The 16,397-nt window shown below is 39.5% G+C and overlaps 1 protein-coding gene across 2 annotated transcripts in view; it reads right to left on the bottom strand.

The window, feature by feature from the left end:
• Positions 1–16,397, bottom strand: part of Slc9a6 (solute carrier family 9 member A6) — a 63,333-nt gene that overhangs the window by 29,313 nt on the left and 17,623 nt on the right. For both annotated transcript variants that reach the window (XM_023703275.1, XM_023703274.1), the window contains 3 exons: positions 4,769–4,910; positions 2,668–2,773; positions 2,283–2,371 (listed from right to left, as the gene is read on the bottom strand). In XM_023703275.1, the coding sequence (XP_023559043.1) occupies positions 2,283–2,371; positions 2,668–2,773; positions 4,769–4,910 (337 nt within the window). The remainder of the gene's footprint in view (positions 1–2,282; positions 2,372–2,667; positions 2,774–4,768; positions 4,911–16,397) is intronic.

The raw sequence follows: 16,397 nt of genomic DNA, 5'->3' as shown, positions 1-16,397 counted from the left end.
TAAAAAAATAAAAAATAAAAAGAAATAAAAAAGAAAGAGATGCAGAAGCTGTACTATTCAACTCTGCCAGTGTAGTACAAAAGCAGCTATGGGCTATACATTTAAAAAACGAGCATGGCTATGTGCAAGGGAAAATTTATTAATGGACACTAAAATTTGAATTCTATTTAACTTTCATAGTTCATAAATATACTCTCCTGATTTTTTCTCTATCATTTGAAAATGTAAAAAACCACTCTGAACTCATAAGCCAGCAAGGGCCAATGTGGCCTACAAGCCACAGAGTGTCAACCTCTTTTATGTACTTCACTGTCTTTTTATTCTTGCGTTTATCCTGTTTCCCTTCAGTCTTTTCAAACCTTTCCCATCTTTGTACGCCTAACACTTCCTCTATGATAGCAATCTAAGTTCTTAAGACTCAAGCCGTTTCCCAGCACACTGCCTGATGTGTTATATGACAGGGAATCCAAAGCACACAAGCTAGGATTGTTATTAGTCCCAGTGTTGGTTTTATGTATATAAGCTTCATATCCACGCCAGGACTGGAAGCTCTTACCCTGTGGGTTGTGTACATCACACCTTGCTACCTAGAAAAAGCTGAACCCCTCTGGTTTTCTTCTTTATGCTTAGTGCACTGAACTGATTTGCAAAAAGGATTGGCAACCCTGATACACATGCTCACGAAGGGGAGCCTAATTTCCTTCTGAACAATTGAGGAAAGCACAGTTCAAAACTAAATCTGCTTAACCATCCAGTAGAAAAGTATGAAGATGAAATATAGGAAGTAAAGCCATGTTGTTATGTTGAGCTGTGGGGGACTCAGGTCAATAATTTCTGACATTGCCCCTTAAACAGAAAACCGAATGATATTATGGGCTTCTGTACTCTTTTAGAATATTTTGCTGAGTTTACACACCTATAATATTCAACAACGGAACTTAAAAAAAATTGGGGTATAACTATGAATGTCCATTTTGTATCTGTGTATTCAAAGTGGTTGGGATAGATATATAGTTGCATTCTCTTAATGAATAGAATGATTTTTTCTAATGGTGTTTGTAAGTAGGATCACAAGTCTGCATCTTGTACGGCAATTAACCACTGAGAAGAATGTATGCAGTGTATTATTTGTTGAAACTGTACTTTCGATTTGATTTGAAACTGTCTCATTGCTATATGTTTATCAATAAAACTTTGAAAAGAAAAAAAAACTAAATCTGCAGCTCAGGACAAAGAGAAAAGGAACTACTGAGCCTAGTTTACAATTTGGCCTTTCCACACTCATTTCTCTATTTCAGACCATCTGGCAAAACTGAATACCGCTAAAGGGCTGGCCAGATAGCTCAGTGCACTAAAGCACCTGCTTAGGTACAGTACAGAGGCCGGGATTCGATCCCCGACATGCTTGCTAGCCCCACCCCCGGGGCGCACTGAGATGCTGATTGAGACTGGGCGTGGTGGTGCACACCTGTAATCCCAGTGCTTGGGAGGCTGAAAACAGGAGAATCACTACGAGTCCAGTCCGATCTACGTAGTGAGACCCTGTAGACCCTGTACTAAATACATAAAAAATAAATACATAAAAAACTGAACACCTCTAGTTCTCACCACTAAGCATATCAAGCATGCACCTATCTCTACACCAGACAGTACACCCTGTTCTAGTTTTTTCCAAGTACCCTGTACCAGGACAATTCAGTACCTGTCCACTGGCACAGAGCAGCTTTGCAGGGCCTGAGTGGACACTGAAGGAGATCACTATTCTCTGCATGGCTCAGGAGATCTCACCAGACGAGGAGGGCATGTTCCCAGCTTCACGTTGTCACAACTCTGGTCAAGCTAAAGTGAGCGCCCTGACACTTCTTTTTATTTTATCAGTATTATTTTCTGTCTTTTTGAGACAGGGTTTTACTATGTCTTTCAGGCTGGCCTTGCGCTCACTGTGGAGCCCCAGCTAGCCTCTGACTTCCAACAATCCTCCTGCCTCAGCCTCCTGAGTGCTGGGATTACAGGCATGTGCCACCACACTTGGCTCTAACACTCATTTTGAAAGCGGAGATTAGGAAACAGCAAGAGATGAAGAAGCTAACTAACTGGTTATTGGAAACACACAGCAATAACCCCTAGCTGTGCAGCTAACCCATCTCCATCCAATTCTACAGTCAAAACAAGACTAGACAGAACCTTGACCAGATCAAAGGTTATTCTTTAATTTTTTTTTAAAAAGCTTCCATTTCACTGAGAGAGTGAAAATTTTACTTACAAACTAAAGTCTGTCTTACCTGTTTAGTTCTATGCTGAGACTCTGTGGATAAATTATTGTATGTATAATGTGCTTGTGTTATGCCACAAAACAGTACTGCAACCACACCTACAAAGACAAGAAATCCCAGGTTCACATCTTGAGGTGGCTCCCCTCTTTCATGCTGAGGTTCTTATTTTACGGAAGTAGCTTATGTGGATAGTAGTGACATTTTCATTAACTTTGACTTTTCTGAGGAACTGCTTACATTGAAAATCTTCCTTTTTACATTCTAAAATGACAGCCTAAATCCCAACCATAACACGTTCATTCAAACACGAAAGGAACTAATCTACTTGGAGAAGATGTGGCCCACTAAGGCATTCCCTTCCAGCACTCACAGCCCAGAGGAGAAAGGAACCCACCTGTGAAGCCCCATGCTTCAGCCAAAAGGAAGGTGCTCCAGGACATCAGGAAAAACAAGCCGGTCTCCAACAACTGGAACTCCCGCAACTTGGTGAACTTTGTGACGTGAGACTGTTAAGCTTGGTAACAAGATCTTGGGATCCTGAAGTGCGACTAGAAAAATAATGGCCAAAGCAAGGCAACCAAGAAAGCAAGCAAAGGATTTTCTAGCCTCTCAGCACAGAAGCTACAAAACAATGAAACACCAATATCAAGAAACCTTTAAAATAAGTATCTTACTGAGGAATAAGCGATCGTCCCATCAATAAGGAAGCCTCACAGCTTTACTGCTCCTGCTGCTTTATGGGTATCACATACCTAGCCAGAAAGTACACAGGATAGAGCCCAGCACCGCCATGCACTCCTGGAATCCCAGCACTGGGGGAGGCTGAGATAGGAGTTCAAAGCCATGCCAGGCATGGCAGTGCAAGCCTGTAACTCCAGCACTCAGTAGGCAGAAGCAGCAGGATCTCCATGAGTTTGAGGCCAGACTAGACTAACAATGAATTGAAAGCCACCCTGGAATATACAGTGAGACCTTGTCTCAACAACTAAAGACCAAGGAACATATAAATAAAAACAAGTCCAGCCTGAGCAACTTATGTGGACTTGGTCTCAAAATAAAAGGTAAAAAGGCTAGGGATGCAGCTCAGTGCAAAGGCCCTGGGTTCATTCTTTAATGCTGCTCCCTACAAAAAGAACAGGCAGAGATGAAGCCAACAGATTGGATACACAAAACACCACTCTATTTGTAGCCCAAAGCAAGACATATTCCATAATTATAGCAATTTATATTTATGAAAGCATGCAATTCCCTGAGATTTCATATTTACTTAATCCTCTAACACATCTGTGATGTGGACCCTTCATTCCATGATGAACTAACTGAGGTACTTCACTCACTTGTTTTAGTAAAAAAACATGTATTTGTTGACAATGAGAGGGCACATGGCAAGTTGTAACAAATCACAGAATAGAATCTCGAGCCACTCCAGTAATTACCTACTACAACCAAATGAGCAAGATATACTTCCTGACTTCAAGGAACCTGTAGGTGGAAAGAGATATTATTTCCATGGCTTCTTCTTTACAATTCTTTTACTGCATATATGTATGCCTCAGTTCACCTACAAAAAGCCATGGTAGGGGGCCAGAGAGATGGCTCAGTAGAATAAGCGCTTCCCTGGCAAGCGCAAGGGCCTGAGTTCAATCCCTGGTTCTGAAAAAAGAAAAAAAAAAAGCCATGGTAGAAGTCTTTTGTAGCACAAAGCTAAAATATACCAAACTGAGACGTCAATCCTTGAAAAAAAGCATGCATTTATTTTAGAAGTTTTCTAGCTGGAAAAGCTTTACTGATCATCTAGTACTGGTCCATTTAAATTTCCTACTTTCCTACACTGAGATGCAAGGAGGTGAAGAGTTAAAACATCTACTTTGTTTGGTCTACCACAACACTGGAAGCTGCGGGAAGCCAGGTACCACTTGTCTTGTTAATCTGTGATACTCAGAGCATAGCATCTGGGACATACAGCCAAGTAGGAAATGACTTTTGAATGAATATAAGAATGGCTTGCCCAGTACTTCTCACAGCTAACTGGTAGCAGTAGCAGGATTATAATCCAGGTCTTCTGGGCTCCCAGCCAAGAGCTCTACAGAACAAAGGCGAAACTTAGGACAGCCAGGATGAATTCCACTATGTCCTCACCAGAGAACTATATATTCTGTCCATGTGGCATCGCCACACAAATTTCCTGTTCGTCTTACCAAAAACAGCAGAAGACTACCAAGCTGACCAGCAGCACAGAACACCCAGAGGCTCTTTGGAATATACCTACCTTTATATCTGTTTAATCTACAACCTTACACTTCATCTTCAAGGGATTCCTGTGTTTAATTAGATTCTTACAGTGAAAGTTTTAGGGCAAAACAATGAAAATGTATTGTTTCATGTTTTCAGACCAAGTACTTGGTTACAAGGTTAATAATTATACGATAAATAGGAGAGACCCTGAATTATAACATTCAACTACTTCATCTGGTTAAACACACAAAAAAGGATATCAAAGCTGTCACCACTCCAGTAGCAGCACCCATTGCAAAAGATCCACTGAAGATCCCAAGGAAGATCCCAATAGACTTGAACATGGCTGTAACATCGAAAGTATGACTGTTGTCTCCAGCAGGCTGATATGCTACTATTGAGCTACAAGAGAGAAGATGCTCTTACTGTTGGAAGCACTTTTACTTGAAAAACATTACTTAGCATAGAACTTGACAGATGAAACCACAGGGAGAAAAACAAAACCTGAACCTATTATTTGAATTGTTGAAAAAAGGATAAAAGGGTAAAAAAAATAAATCATGCAGTGTTATCTAGCTAGCGAGAGGAAACAGCCTTTCCTTTTTTAAAAAATAATTTTATTGAGAAACAAATAGCAATGAGACAGTTTCAAAACAGATTAGTAGGACAGTTTCAATAATTAATACATTGCATATTGTTATCTTCTTAGTGGTTATTCATAGTACAAGATGCAGACATGATATCCTGTCCAAACACTATTAGTACAAATCTTTCTATTCATTGAATTAAGAGAAAGTAGCTGTACACCTATCCTAACTGTTTTGAATGTTCAGATACAAAATGGTCCTTCATTTGGGGCCAGGGAGATGGCTCAGTAGTATAAGCACTTCCCTGGCAAGTATAAGGGCCTGAGTTCAATCCCCGGTTCTGCCAAAAAAAAAAAAAAAAGCCAGGGAGCTGGCTCAGTCGAATAAGTGCTTGCCTGGCAACTGGCAAATGCAAGGGCCTGAGTTCAATCCCTGGTTCCACCACCGTGCTCCCCCCCCAAAAATAAAGGCTTTTCTTAAGCAACATCAGGAGGTAGAACATGGAAAGGCCTCCATACAAAGTTGGACTGACTGAGGCATTCTTAATATGGTGCAGTATTATTCTACAGTAACTCTATTGAAAACTTACTGAGTGTCCAAAAGCCCAGCCATACCAGCAGGAACAAACTCACACAAAATCCTACAAAGGCATCAGAATGCTGCTCAGTACTTTACCTGGTCACATTTTGGATTTTGTATGGGGGAAAAAGCTGACTGAAGCACCTTTCCAACTTTTAGAATACCAACATGGGCCAAATGCCTAATTTCTATTCACTCCCTAAAAACGGACTTCTATGGGGGAAAGGGGCTTAAAAGGCTTCCAAGGAATTATATACTCAACAGTACCTTGAACAAATATAGGCTGGATCTTCCACTCCAAACTTCTGAAAGGAAGTCACCTGGTCCAGGCCAAGACAGTCAATTACAGGGGACTTGCCCCATTACAGTCTAAGCCTGGCCTGGAAAAGCTTCTTTTATAATAGCCAGACCAAGAAATAGAAATGCTTGCAAAAACTGCCCTTGACCAGGTGTCTGCCAACAGCACTTACTATCAGATGAGAAATAGTTCTCATCTCAGTCAACTGAGGTACTAGTATTATTAAAAGTCCACACTCAAAAACATCATTCAAGTCATGTCAAGGAAGAGAAGAAGGAAGGCTGGGGAGATAGCTCACCAGCATAAGCACCTGCCTGGCAAGCATAAAGTCCTGAGTTCGATCCCCGAAAAAAGAGAGAGAAAGAAGGAAAAAACAACATTCCTAAGAAGACAATCAATTCTCCCTGTGGATACTGCATTCTTTTGTTGTTTTCTGGTTCAAGGCTTAAAAAATGTGCTTTTCAAACTTCTCAGGCAATTTTTTTTTAAATTAAGATCAAAGCAAAATTTCCTAAATTATACCAATTTCATTCAAGTATAGTACAAGACTAACATGAATTTCTGGCAATGGCTCCTAGAAATGTCTGAAATTCAATCTGAAATGAAACTTTAAGATATTAAACATTTCTTTTAATGTTTAAAGTAACCAGATTATTCTGGCCACAGTAGATTTGCTTTATTTTGATAAATATGAAATGGCCTTTAATATCATGTTGCCTTACCTACACATAAAAGGTCACCCCATTACAAAAGAGATGTGAATGCTTTATAATATTTAACTACATTAGGTGCCTAGAGAAAAAAGCTATTGCCACACAATCTTCTTTTCTCCCTGGTAGTATATTCCAGAATGCTGGCTGGAATTTAATATCTATGCTAAGACTCTTGGGGCTGCTTTCCTTGGATGAGGCCAAGTAAATTAAAGACTCACACTAATCATTATTTTACTCTTTAATCATTAAAATGCATAAGGGTACATGGAAAACGTGTTGAGAACGGGTGAGAGATTTGTTTTGTTCTGTCTCAGGCAAATGCTGACTTCTAGACTGAAATCTGAGCTCATCTCTTGCACATCAGTTAACATCTGATCTTGAGAAATCATTTTTAGGAATATTTCCTTAATTCTGAAAGTAATACAATATACAGTTTAGAGGAAAAAAACACCCTGTCATTCTACTATTCCAGTTCATTTTCCTTACATATTGCTTTCTCCACTATTTGTTACCAGAATGTATATTTCATATACAGCATTAACCATAGTAAATGAACAGTTATGACTTCTGCTTCTTCAATCAGCCATAAAGTCTTGAAGAATTCAAAAGGGTCCAGGGGGCCGGGAGAGATGGCTCAGTAGAATATGCGCTTCCCTGGCAAGCACAAGGGCCTGAGTTCTATCCCCAGTTTCACCAAAAAAAAGGGGGGTCCATATGGTCACAGCATGATTTATTTAAGTATCTGGCCACTGCTAGATTTTTTTTTAATTTCATGGAAGGGTCTACAGGTGTTCAGGGTCTCACTACTAGATCAGATTTGTAGTGATCTGCCTGTTTACAGTTTCCCAAGAGCTGGGATTACAGGTATGCACCACCATGTCCAGACTCCATTGCCATCTCAGCACACCCCAGGGGCCGGGCCAGCATGGCTGTGCTTCAATCCACTAAGCTATTTGGTCTGCCTCATTGTTAGACATTTAAATTTACTTAAAATGTTTAAGAACAAATTTTTGGTTTTGACATATTTTCAACTATTTCCTTTGTGCTACAGCCCTACAAATACAGCTCTTTTTATGTGCCATTCAACTACTTTCAAAAAAGTCTCTATCAGAGTTTTAGAGGGAAACATGACAGTTCTCAATTTTTATTTTTATATTTTATGTATTTATTTTTTTGATACAGGGTCTTGCTATACAGTTCAGACTCATAGTTCACAGTGATCCTCCTGTCTCAGGCTCCGTAGTGCTGGGATTACAGACGTGCACCACCTTGTCCACTTTTGGGGCTGGCATGACATGGGGCTGGCATGGCATGCAGTAGTAGGGATAGAACTTGGGACATTACGCTTGCCAGGCAGGCACTTATGCGACCGAGCTATCTCCCCCGCACCAGTTCTCAATTTTTAAAATGATCATTACCAATTTACATAGAAATTCTCTTTCAAAAGTATTCTTTGTGGCAGAATGCTAGTCAAGGATGCACAAGACTCCAGGTTTGATCCCTAGCACCTCAGCCTTTCCCAGAAGTATTCTAGAAAATAATGACAAAAACAAAATTATCCTATAGAGACACTCAAGGATAAATATATTTACACATAAATACACTTACTGCAATGCTAATTATTATAATGTGACATTATAAAATGCCCATTTATTCAGTTCGGGAATAGCTCAATGGTAGAGTGCTTGCCTAGCATGTGTAAGGCCTTGGATTCAAAACAAACAACAATGAAAAACACCAAATATTAGTCATAGGAAGTTGGCAAGGTAAATTTATAGTGCATCTATCCAGCAGGATAGCTATACAGTAGGATAGTATAGGTTTTAACATAGCACAATGACCAACTAAAAACAGCAAGTTACAGAAAGGCATGTGTACTGCTATGCCTTTTCTACTTAAAAATTAATACTTATATATATATTAATATCCTCATAAAAAAGTCTGGAAGAAATCCCTACAAGTAGTTACTTCTGTGCTAGAACTTTAGGAATGTTCTACTTTCTAAGTCAAATACTTTATTATTTTATTTTAATTTTTTTATGGCAGAATCGGGGGTTGAACTCAGGTCCTTGTGCTTGCCAGGAAAGTGCTTATTCTACTGAGCTATCTCCTCAGCCCTCTATGTCACATACTTTAAATTCCTGTCATGAACATGTATTAATTTTACTATCATAAGTTACAAAAGAGGATACCAAATTGAATACTACCAATGGGTGATTTAGTTTCATTATACTAAAGTCATTCAACTCTAGCATTATGATTTGGGGCCAGGAAGCTATTTGTAAGGGTGCAGGGGATATTGCTCTATGCACTGAAGGCTTTATATACCAGATGTCACTAGCAAACTACTCCCACTCATAACAAGCAAAATATCAGTAGACACTGTTAAATATCCCCAAAGGTTTGGATAGGAATAGTGGAACTACCCCCATTAAGAATGACTCAAGGTATGCAATGTATTAATTACTGAAACTGTCCTACCAATTTGATTTGAAACTGTCTCATTGCTATTTGTTTATCAATAAAATTATGGTAAAAAAATAAAAAAATTTTAAAAAAAGAATAACTCAAGGGCCAGCCATATAGCTCAGTAGATCAAAGCGCCTGCAAGCAGGCACAGGGGCCGGGGGTTCGATCCCCGGGCCTGCCATGCTGGCCTTGCCCCTGGGGCACACTAAGAGGGCGATTGAGACTGGGTGTGGTGGCGCGCGCCTGTAATCCCTGCTCTTGGGAGGCTGTAAACAGGCCGATCACTATGAGTCCGATGTAGTAGTGAGATCCTGAACACCCTGTAGACCCTTCCCTAAAATACAAAAAAAAAGAATGACTCAACTATGCCATTACTCATAGTAACTATTCTCATTAACATGTTTTATTATGTGAAAACACATAAAAATGATCACTTATTTTTAAGTACATAATTCTGATAACTAGTGGAATTAAAGTCATGCTTGTTTACTCACTGTACTTCTGCTTTTATAAAATGTTAATGACCACACAAAACATATTTTAAAATAGTGTGAATTTAAATTTCTAGGCCAATTATGTCATTTTCATTCAGTGAAATATGAATCTTTAACTAGCTAGACAGACCTTACTGTGTCAGTATATATCAATTTACCTCACACTACAATATACGAAGTGATCAATTTAAAAGCAATAACATTTTTAAATGACTACTCATCTAATAGGTTCAAAAAGAAGAACAGATGAATGGATAAAGAAAATGTGGCATATATACACAATAGAGTAGTACTTAGCCATAAAAGATACATTTGAGTCATTTGAAGGCAAATGGACGTACCCTGAGAACATAATGGTAAGTGAAATAAGATGCAGAAGGATAATACATTCTCCATAATAAATGTATTTATTATGTATCACAAATATACTCTAATTTAAAAAAGAGAACAAACAGCACAATGCACCTGCAGCATAAATTTCAACAAGGGCTGCTTTAACCGGCTGATTGTGAAACAGCATTCCTTTGGAAAGGGGTAACCTCACCTTTGATTCAAAACATAACATACACAGCTGATATGTTAGTTATTTCTCTCATTGCTTAGACAAAGTACCCAACACCCAAAGTTAAAGGAGGAAAGGTTTATTTAACTCAATGTGTAAAATGTTCAGTCCATAATCGGCTGAATCCAAGGCAAGGTAGCATGGCAGATGGGCAAGCACAGGAGAGAAACAGTTCATGGTGGGCAGAAAGTAGCAAAGCAACAAGGAATGAGCACAACTCTTTCTATTCCTAAAATCTTATCCAGGCTAGCAGGATTAGAGCAGTGCCAAACCAAACAGTGACTAATTTGGTAATCACTGACCCTTAATCATAGTACCCTTAATTCTACCATTATACCCTGAATCAATCACACACTCTAGATTCAGCCACCTCTGAAACAGCCCCACCTAATGACTGCATGAGGTTTTGAGGGGACATCTAGACACAAGCTCTAATATTCCACCCTGGCCCCACAAAGGCTCATGTATATCCATTATACAAAAGGAATTTAGTCCATCTGTAGGAGTTGCCAAAGTCCTAACAGTTTCAGCATTGCTGAAAAGTTCAAGTCCCAAGTCTCCTTTGAGATTTAAGGCAAACTTTTAGCTTCAAGACCCTACATAAATGAAGAAACTTGAACACATCCAACATGCAATGGCACAAAATAAACATTAGCAGTACAGAGAGGAGAAAATGCAAAGAAATGGGAACAAAGCAAAGCAAAGCAACTATCCACCAGGGCAAACATTAAGTCCTGCAACTCCATATCCAGCATCCAAAGTAATCTGTGGCAAGTTGTGAACTCCAAAGGGCTCAGGTAGCCCTGCCACACCACCACTGCCACGTTCCTGGCTTCTCCAAACTTCTGGGGTCTTCACTGCATCTTGGGTTTTGAATGCACAGCTTCACACAATCCCCCCTCAGGGACACACTGCCTGACTTCTGAGCCTTCTTCTGAAATCTAGATGGAAACTTTCTGACCCTACAACTCCTGCACTCTGCATGTGCCTAAAACCAGTACCATGCAGATGATGCCATGGGCTGCTGCCAGCTGAAGTAGTGACCAGGGTTCCCTCTCTCTTGGGTGTAGAGGGAGAGTGCCTATGAACCCATTCCTGGGGAACAATTTCCCTAGGCCACCACCATTCTGGAACATGGTGCCTGGGGCTCTCTTCTCAAAGCAAAGTCTTTCATATTTGCAACTTTCAGTTTACAAAGACTGGAATCTTGCCGTTTCAAGTTATGTCCTCAGACTATCTTTTATATTCTTTTTTTTATACTGGGGATTGAACTTAGGGCCTTGTGTTTGCCAGGCAGGTGCTTATTCTTCTGAGCTATGTTCCCAGCCCCGATCTTTTCTGTTCTGTTTCTCCTCAGCAATCAAGACTTCCTCTGCTCTGTCTTTGCAGTTCACTGCTTTACGCATGGCTTTCTTTCTGGCGAAATTCACATTTCAAGTCATTCTCCTGGGCTCTTTGATATATATTTTCAACATAAATCTGGTTAAAATCCCCCAACAGTAGCCATGCTTCCACCTGAACATTAAACTGGTTTCAAAATTCTTCTATAAGATTAAGGAGTCCACTGGCCTTGGTATTAGTCTTGGGAAAAATCTCTGGTCATGAGCAAAATGCAGAGAAACTTTCTGTTAAGGCACAACACACATTGTACTACAACAGCCTATGTAGTCCTTTCCAGCAGAAATCCCACAAGCCTAGTCTTTACAGGTAGTACCTTTTTTTTTCCAACAACAAAACTGGTCCTTTATTTACACTTGTTTAAAAAATATTTACACTTTTTTGAAGTTAGTAATGCTGTAAAAGGCTCAAGTCAACAACTTCTGAGAATTGCCAGTTCTGCTGATAGCTCACCACTATTATGGACTATTGGACTATTGGGTTATTTTGCTGAATTCAGGTAGCACTTCTTTAAATATTCGGGTCTTGAGCTTTGAACAGAATGTACCATCAAGTATAGCCTCAGGCATTCCAGCTCTATTTTTTCCAACTAGCATTTCTAAACATTCTCTAACTATTCCCCCTCTCACAAGTCAGCTCCAAAGATTCCTAAACCATATGGTCAGATACAGTCATAGAAATGCCCTCACTTCTCTGGCACCGGATTCTGTCTTAGTTACTTTTCTCTTGTTGCTAAGACAAAATACTCAACATCCAAAGTTAAAAGGAAGGAAGGGTTATTTAGTTCACAGTCTGTAGGAGTCTCAGTCCATAACTGGCTGGTTGCAAGGCAGTGTGGCATGGAAGAGGGGCATCACAGAGATGAAACAGTTCATGGTGGGCAATAGGTAGCAAAGCAAGAAAGGATGAACACAGCTCTTTCCATCCCTTATATCTTACCCAGGCTACTGGTATTAATGTGGTGGCAAACCAATCAGTGACTGACTTAGTAATCACCCACCCTTAATTTTAGCACCCTTAATCCTAGGATTGCAACACGAAACAATCACACACTCCAGATTCAGTCATCTCTGAAAAAGCCCCATCTAATGACTGCAAGAGGCTTTGGGGTGACATCTAAACACAAACCATAACAGTAGAAAATTATCAAATTAAGAGAAAGGAATGCAAAGTAGTCTATATCTAACATACTTGAAAACACATTATAAGCAAAAAAAGATGATCTGCATATCTCTGAGCACTACTGCTAGTAACCTCCCACAGCCAGCAGCACAACTGATTTCCTTTCTGCTTGTGGACAGGCACTCATGTGGTCAACTCCATTAAGACACTCACATATCTAATAATTGCCCTGGTAATGATACTCTCCAGATATCGTCCTTCTCCATAAGGTTCCACCAGAGGATGCAATGAGTTAATTTATCTCCTAACCAAGCCAAAATGGTACTATGTACCATTCCTAGGAGAACTAAAGAAGAAATCACTCAAGTTGTATTCTATAAGCCACCATTCTCTCACAGAACCCTGTTTCAGAAAGGCTATAGTTATATGATGAGACTGCCCTTTGAGAGAAGTAATATGGGAAGGGCTTTCTCGTAACACATTTATTCTTCAACATTGATATGCACATCACCTACCTCAAAATCCTTCAACAAGGTTTTCTTTTTTCTTTAACATTAATCAACTACTCCTAAAGTGCAAGAGATACAGTGGACCCTTGATCTATAAACTCACTTCATTCACAAGGGCTGACTGTAACTCAAGCTGGTTCTAAGTCAAGACTATTTTTTCCTTAAGGAAATAGCCATAGTGCATTCCCCCCAAAGCACCCTTAAACTAACATTTTCATTAAAAAAGTTGCATAATGTGTGTAACTTACTGGAAACACTAATAATTTTCCTAGTGTATTGACCAAAAAGTTATAAAATGTGCCTAGTTTATGAGAAACAATAATTTTACATTGTATTCACCATTCAAGTTGACATCTTAGGCTCGCAGGAAGGGAGGATGAAATGGAAGGTGGTTATTATTTGGAAGGAGAAACATTTTCCATAAGAACATCAGGAATCTGGCTTGTTGGTGTCCTTTCTCTCCTTGGGAAAATCCGTAGGCTACAGAGACCTGGCTCACTAGGTTTCAATCTTTTCAGAAGTAAAACCTAGTCTAATGTTGTCCGTTTCTGTCTTGTAACACTGTTCTGCAGTACAACATGACAGCATCATTAAGCAAGTAAACGCAGTAGTTGGCTTTTGTGCTGTCTGGGTGAGTCTTCTTCACAAATGTTTGTAGCTCTGTCCATATTTTTAGGATTTCCTTATTTCAGCACTCTGCTACAGTGACTGTTGATATCTCCCTTTTCAGAAAGCTCCTCAGCTGCCATTCTCTGTTGCTCTGCCAGAAGTTGCTGAAGTTCCTGTGTATATAGCTTCTCTGAGTATTTCCCCACCAGTTCCTCATCATCACCACTGTCAATTTGCAAGCTTGTGGACTCTACTAGTGACAGTCATCAACCACAGTGTCAATTAAAGGCTCAGGCTCCTCTACACAGCCTTCAAACTGTCTCTACTGTATAATTTGAGGCCACACTTTCTTCCAGGCAGATCTCAGTATCCTTAGAGAGACACTGACCAGGACTAACTCCACACAGGAAAGGACAGTATAATGTTCTTTCCAAAACTCTTTAAGGGTGAGCAGTATAGGAGTTCATATTAGGTTGGAGGAACTCAACTGAGAGCCATTAGAATTACTCAGCCAATTCTTCCAAGTAGTACAGGTGAGCAGGAGCACCATCCATGATGAGGAGAGCCTTGAGTGGTGAACCTCTGTCCTCTAGATGTTTCTTAGTGGTAGGAGACAGAAAACCTCCCTGATCCACTCAAGAAAAAGTACTCCTCTCACCCAGGCTTTTGCATTAGATCTCCATACAACCCCTGGCGTATCTTTCATGACGCTATGCTTTCTGAACACTCTAGGGATCTCAGAGAGACAGACCAAAAGAGGATTTATCTTGAGGTCACTGTGTGCTTTGGCACATAGCAGTAAGGCTAGGCTATCCTTTATAAGCTTGCAGCCTGGGTTTTTTTTTTTTTTCTTATGGATAATGTATGTTCTCCTGGGCATTTTCTCCCCTAAAAGGCCAGTTTCATCACAGTTGAAAACTAGATGAGAGCAGAAGCTATTTCTCTGTGTCACCATTTTGAAGTATATAGAATTTCTAGCACTCCTTTTATCTGCACTGGCTGTTTTACCATGCCTATTATACTATGAACCCTGGTTGTTTTAAAATTGTGAAATCACCCTTCACTCACACAAAATGTTTCAGCATTATCACTTGTTGATAGATTATCCTAAAATCTGCATTTGTGGCACTAGCCTTTTCACAAATTATAGGCTCAGGCTATAATCTGCCATCTGCCTTTCCTTTATTCATACTAATAATAGCCTTTCTACCTAATGCATCACTATTGATCATGACTTAATAATATGAGTAACACACTTAGTAACACTAGCTTTCTTATAGTACAAATCTTTTCTTCATTAAATGGTTGAGATGGTGGATACTGACAAGCTGTACATATTAGTAAGGTTGATCACACAAATGCCACTCTCATATTTCTCCACAATGCCCTTCTTCTTTTTCAACTGTGATTGTTTCCTTTACCTTTTTTCCTTCCTTAGCTTCTTTGCTAGCTTTTTGGGGGCCATTTTGATAGCAGTAATAGTAGCAATTATATAGAGCAGTGACCAAAATTTTGACCACAAATATAAGCATCTGGGCTCAGACTGACACATATGTTTACATACACTTTTCTGGCTTCATGAGTTTTATTTACAACCCACAAGTGGCCAGCATTCAGGTTATAACTCAAGACTTTATTTGTAAGCTAAACCTAAAACTCTCATCATACCTCAAGTTATTCATGTGTGAAGATAGTTGTAACTTGAGGATCAACTATACATTACTTTTCTCCATGCAAAAACTAAGATACAGTGTACACCACTTTAAGGTAGGACCTGGTGCCAGGCACTGGCAATACCTGGACTGGCTCTTATCTGACCTCTGATGTGTCCATAGTTCTTGACAAAGCCTGATACATGCCTTAGTTAAGTTTCGCATATAAGCCGCTTCCTCTTGTCTCTAATTGAGGTATCTTGTTTTGCTGCTGGCCAAGACGGACTTCTACCCCTTCTGTCCATTAAGTTTTTAATAAATTGAATTTTTGTTTTTTTTTAAAGATAGGACCAGAAAATAATATTTTTCTGATTAATTCTTTTTTTTTTTACTGGAAATCAAATTCACAACTTCATGCTTTCCTTCCAGGCAGGCACTGTGCTGCTGAGCTAAATCATAGGCCTTTAATTGTATTTTGAATTTTTTTTTGTGCTACTGGGGATTGAACTCAGGACCTTTCGCTTGCCAGGCAGGAGCTTATACCACTAAGCTATACCCCCAGCCCTAATAATATAGTAGGGCGATAATAAAAAAATACCCATTTAATCATAACATGACTAAACAGTAAACTGCCCACCATGGAAAAATATAAGTAACTTCCTGTACCGTATTCTTTTTTTTAATGTAGCAGTGCTGATCATTTCACACATACCTATGGATTATAAGCTTCAACAATCTTTGTAACATCATTTTCTTCTAACACATAAATTACAATTATAGTATTCATTTCTTCCTTCCTTCATATGATCAACAACTTTTTTTTAATGTATTTGGTGCAGGATCTCACTACACAGCTCGGACCTGCAGTGGTCCTCCTATTTTCAGCCTCCCCAGTGC

The sequence above is a fragment of the Octodon degus genome, unplaced genomic scaffold (genome assembly GCF_000260255.1).
Source record: "Octodon degus isolate 3935 unplaced genomic scaffold, OctDeg1.0 scaffold00167, whole genome shotgun sequence".
In the NCBI taxonomy this organism is placed as follows: Eukaryota; Metazoa; Chordata; class Mammalia; order Rodentia; family Octodontidae; genus Octodon; species Octodon degus.
This window is presented reverse-complemented; position numbering and strand designations above follow the sequence as displayed.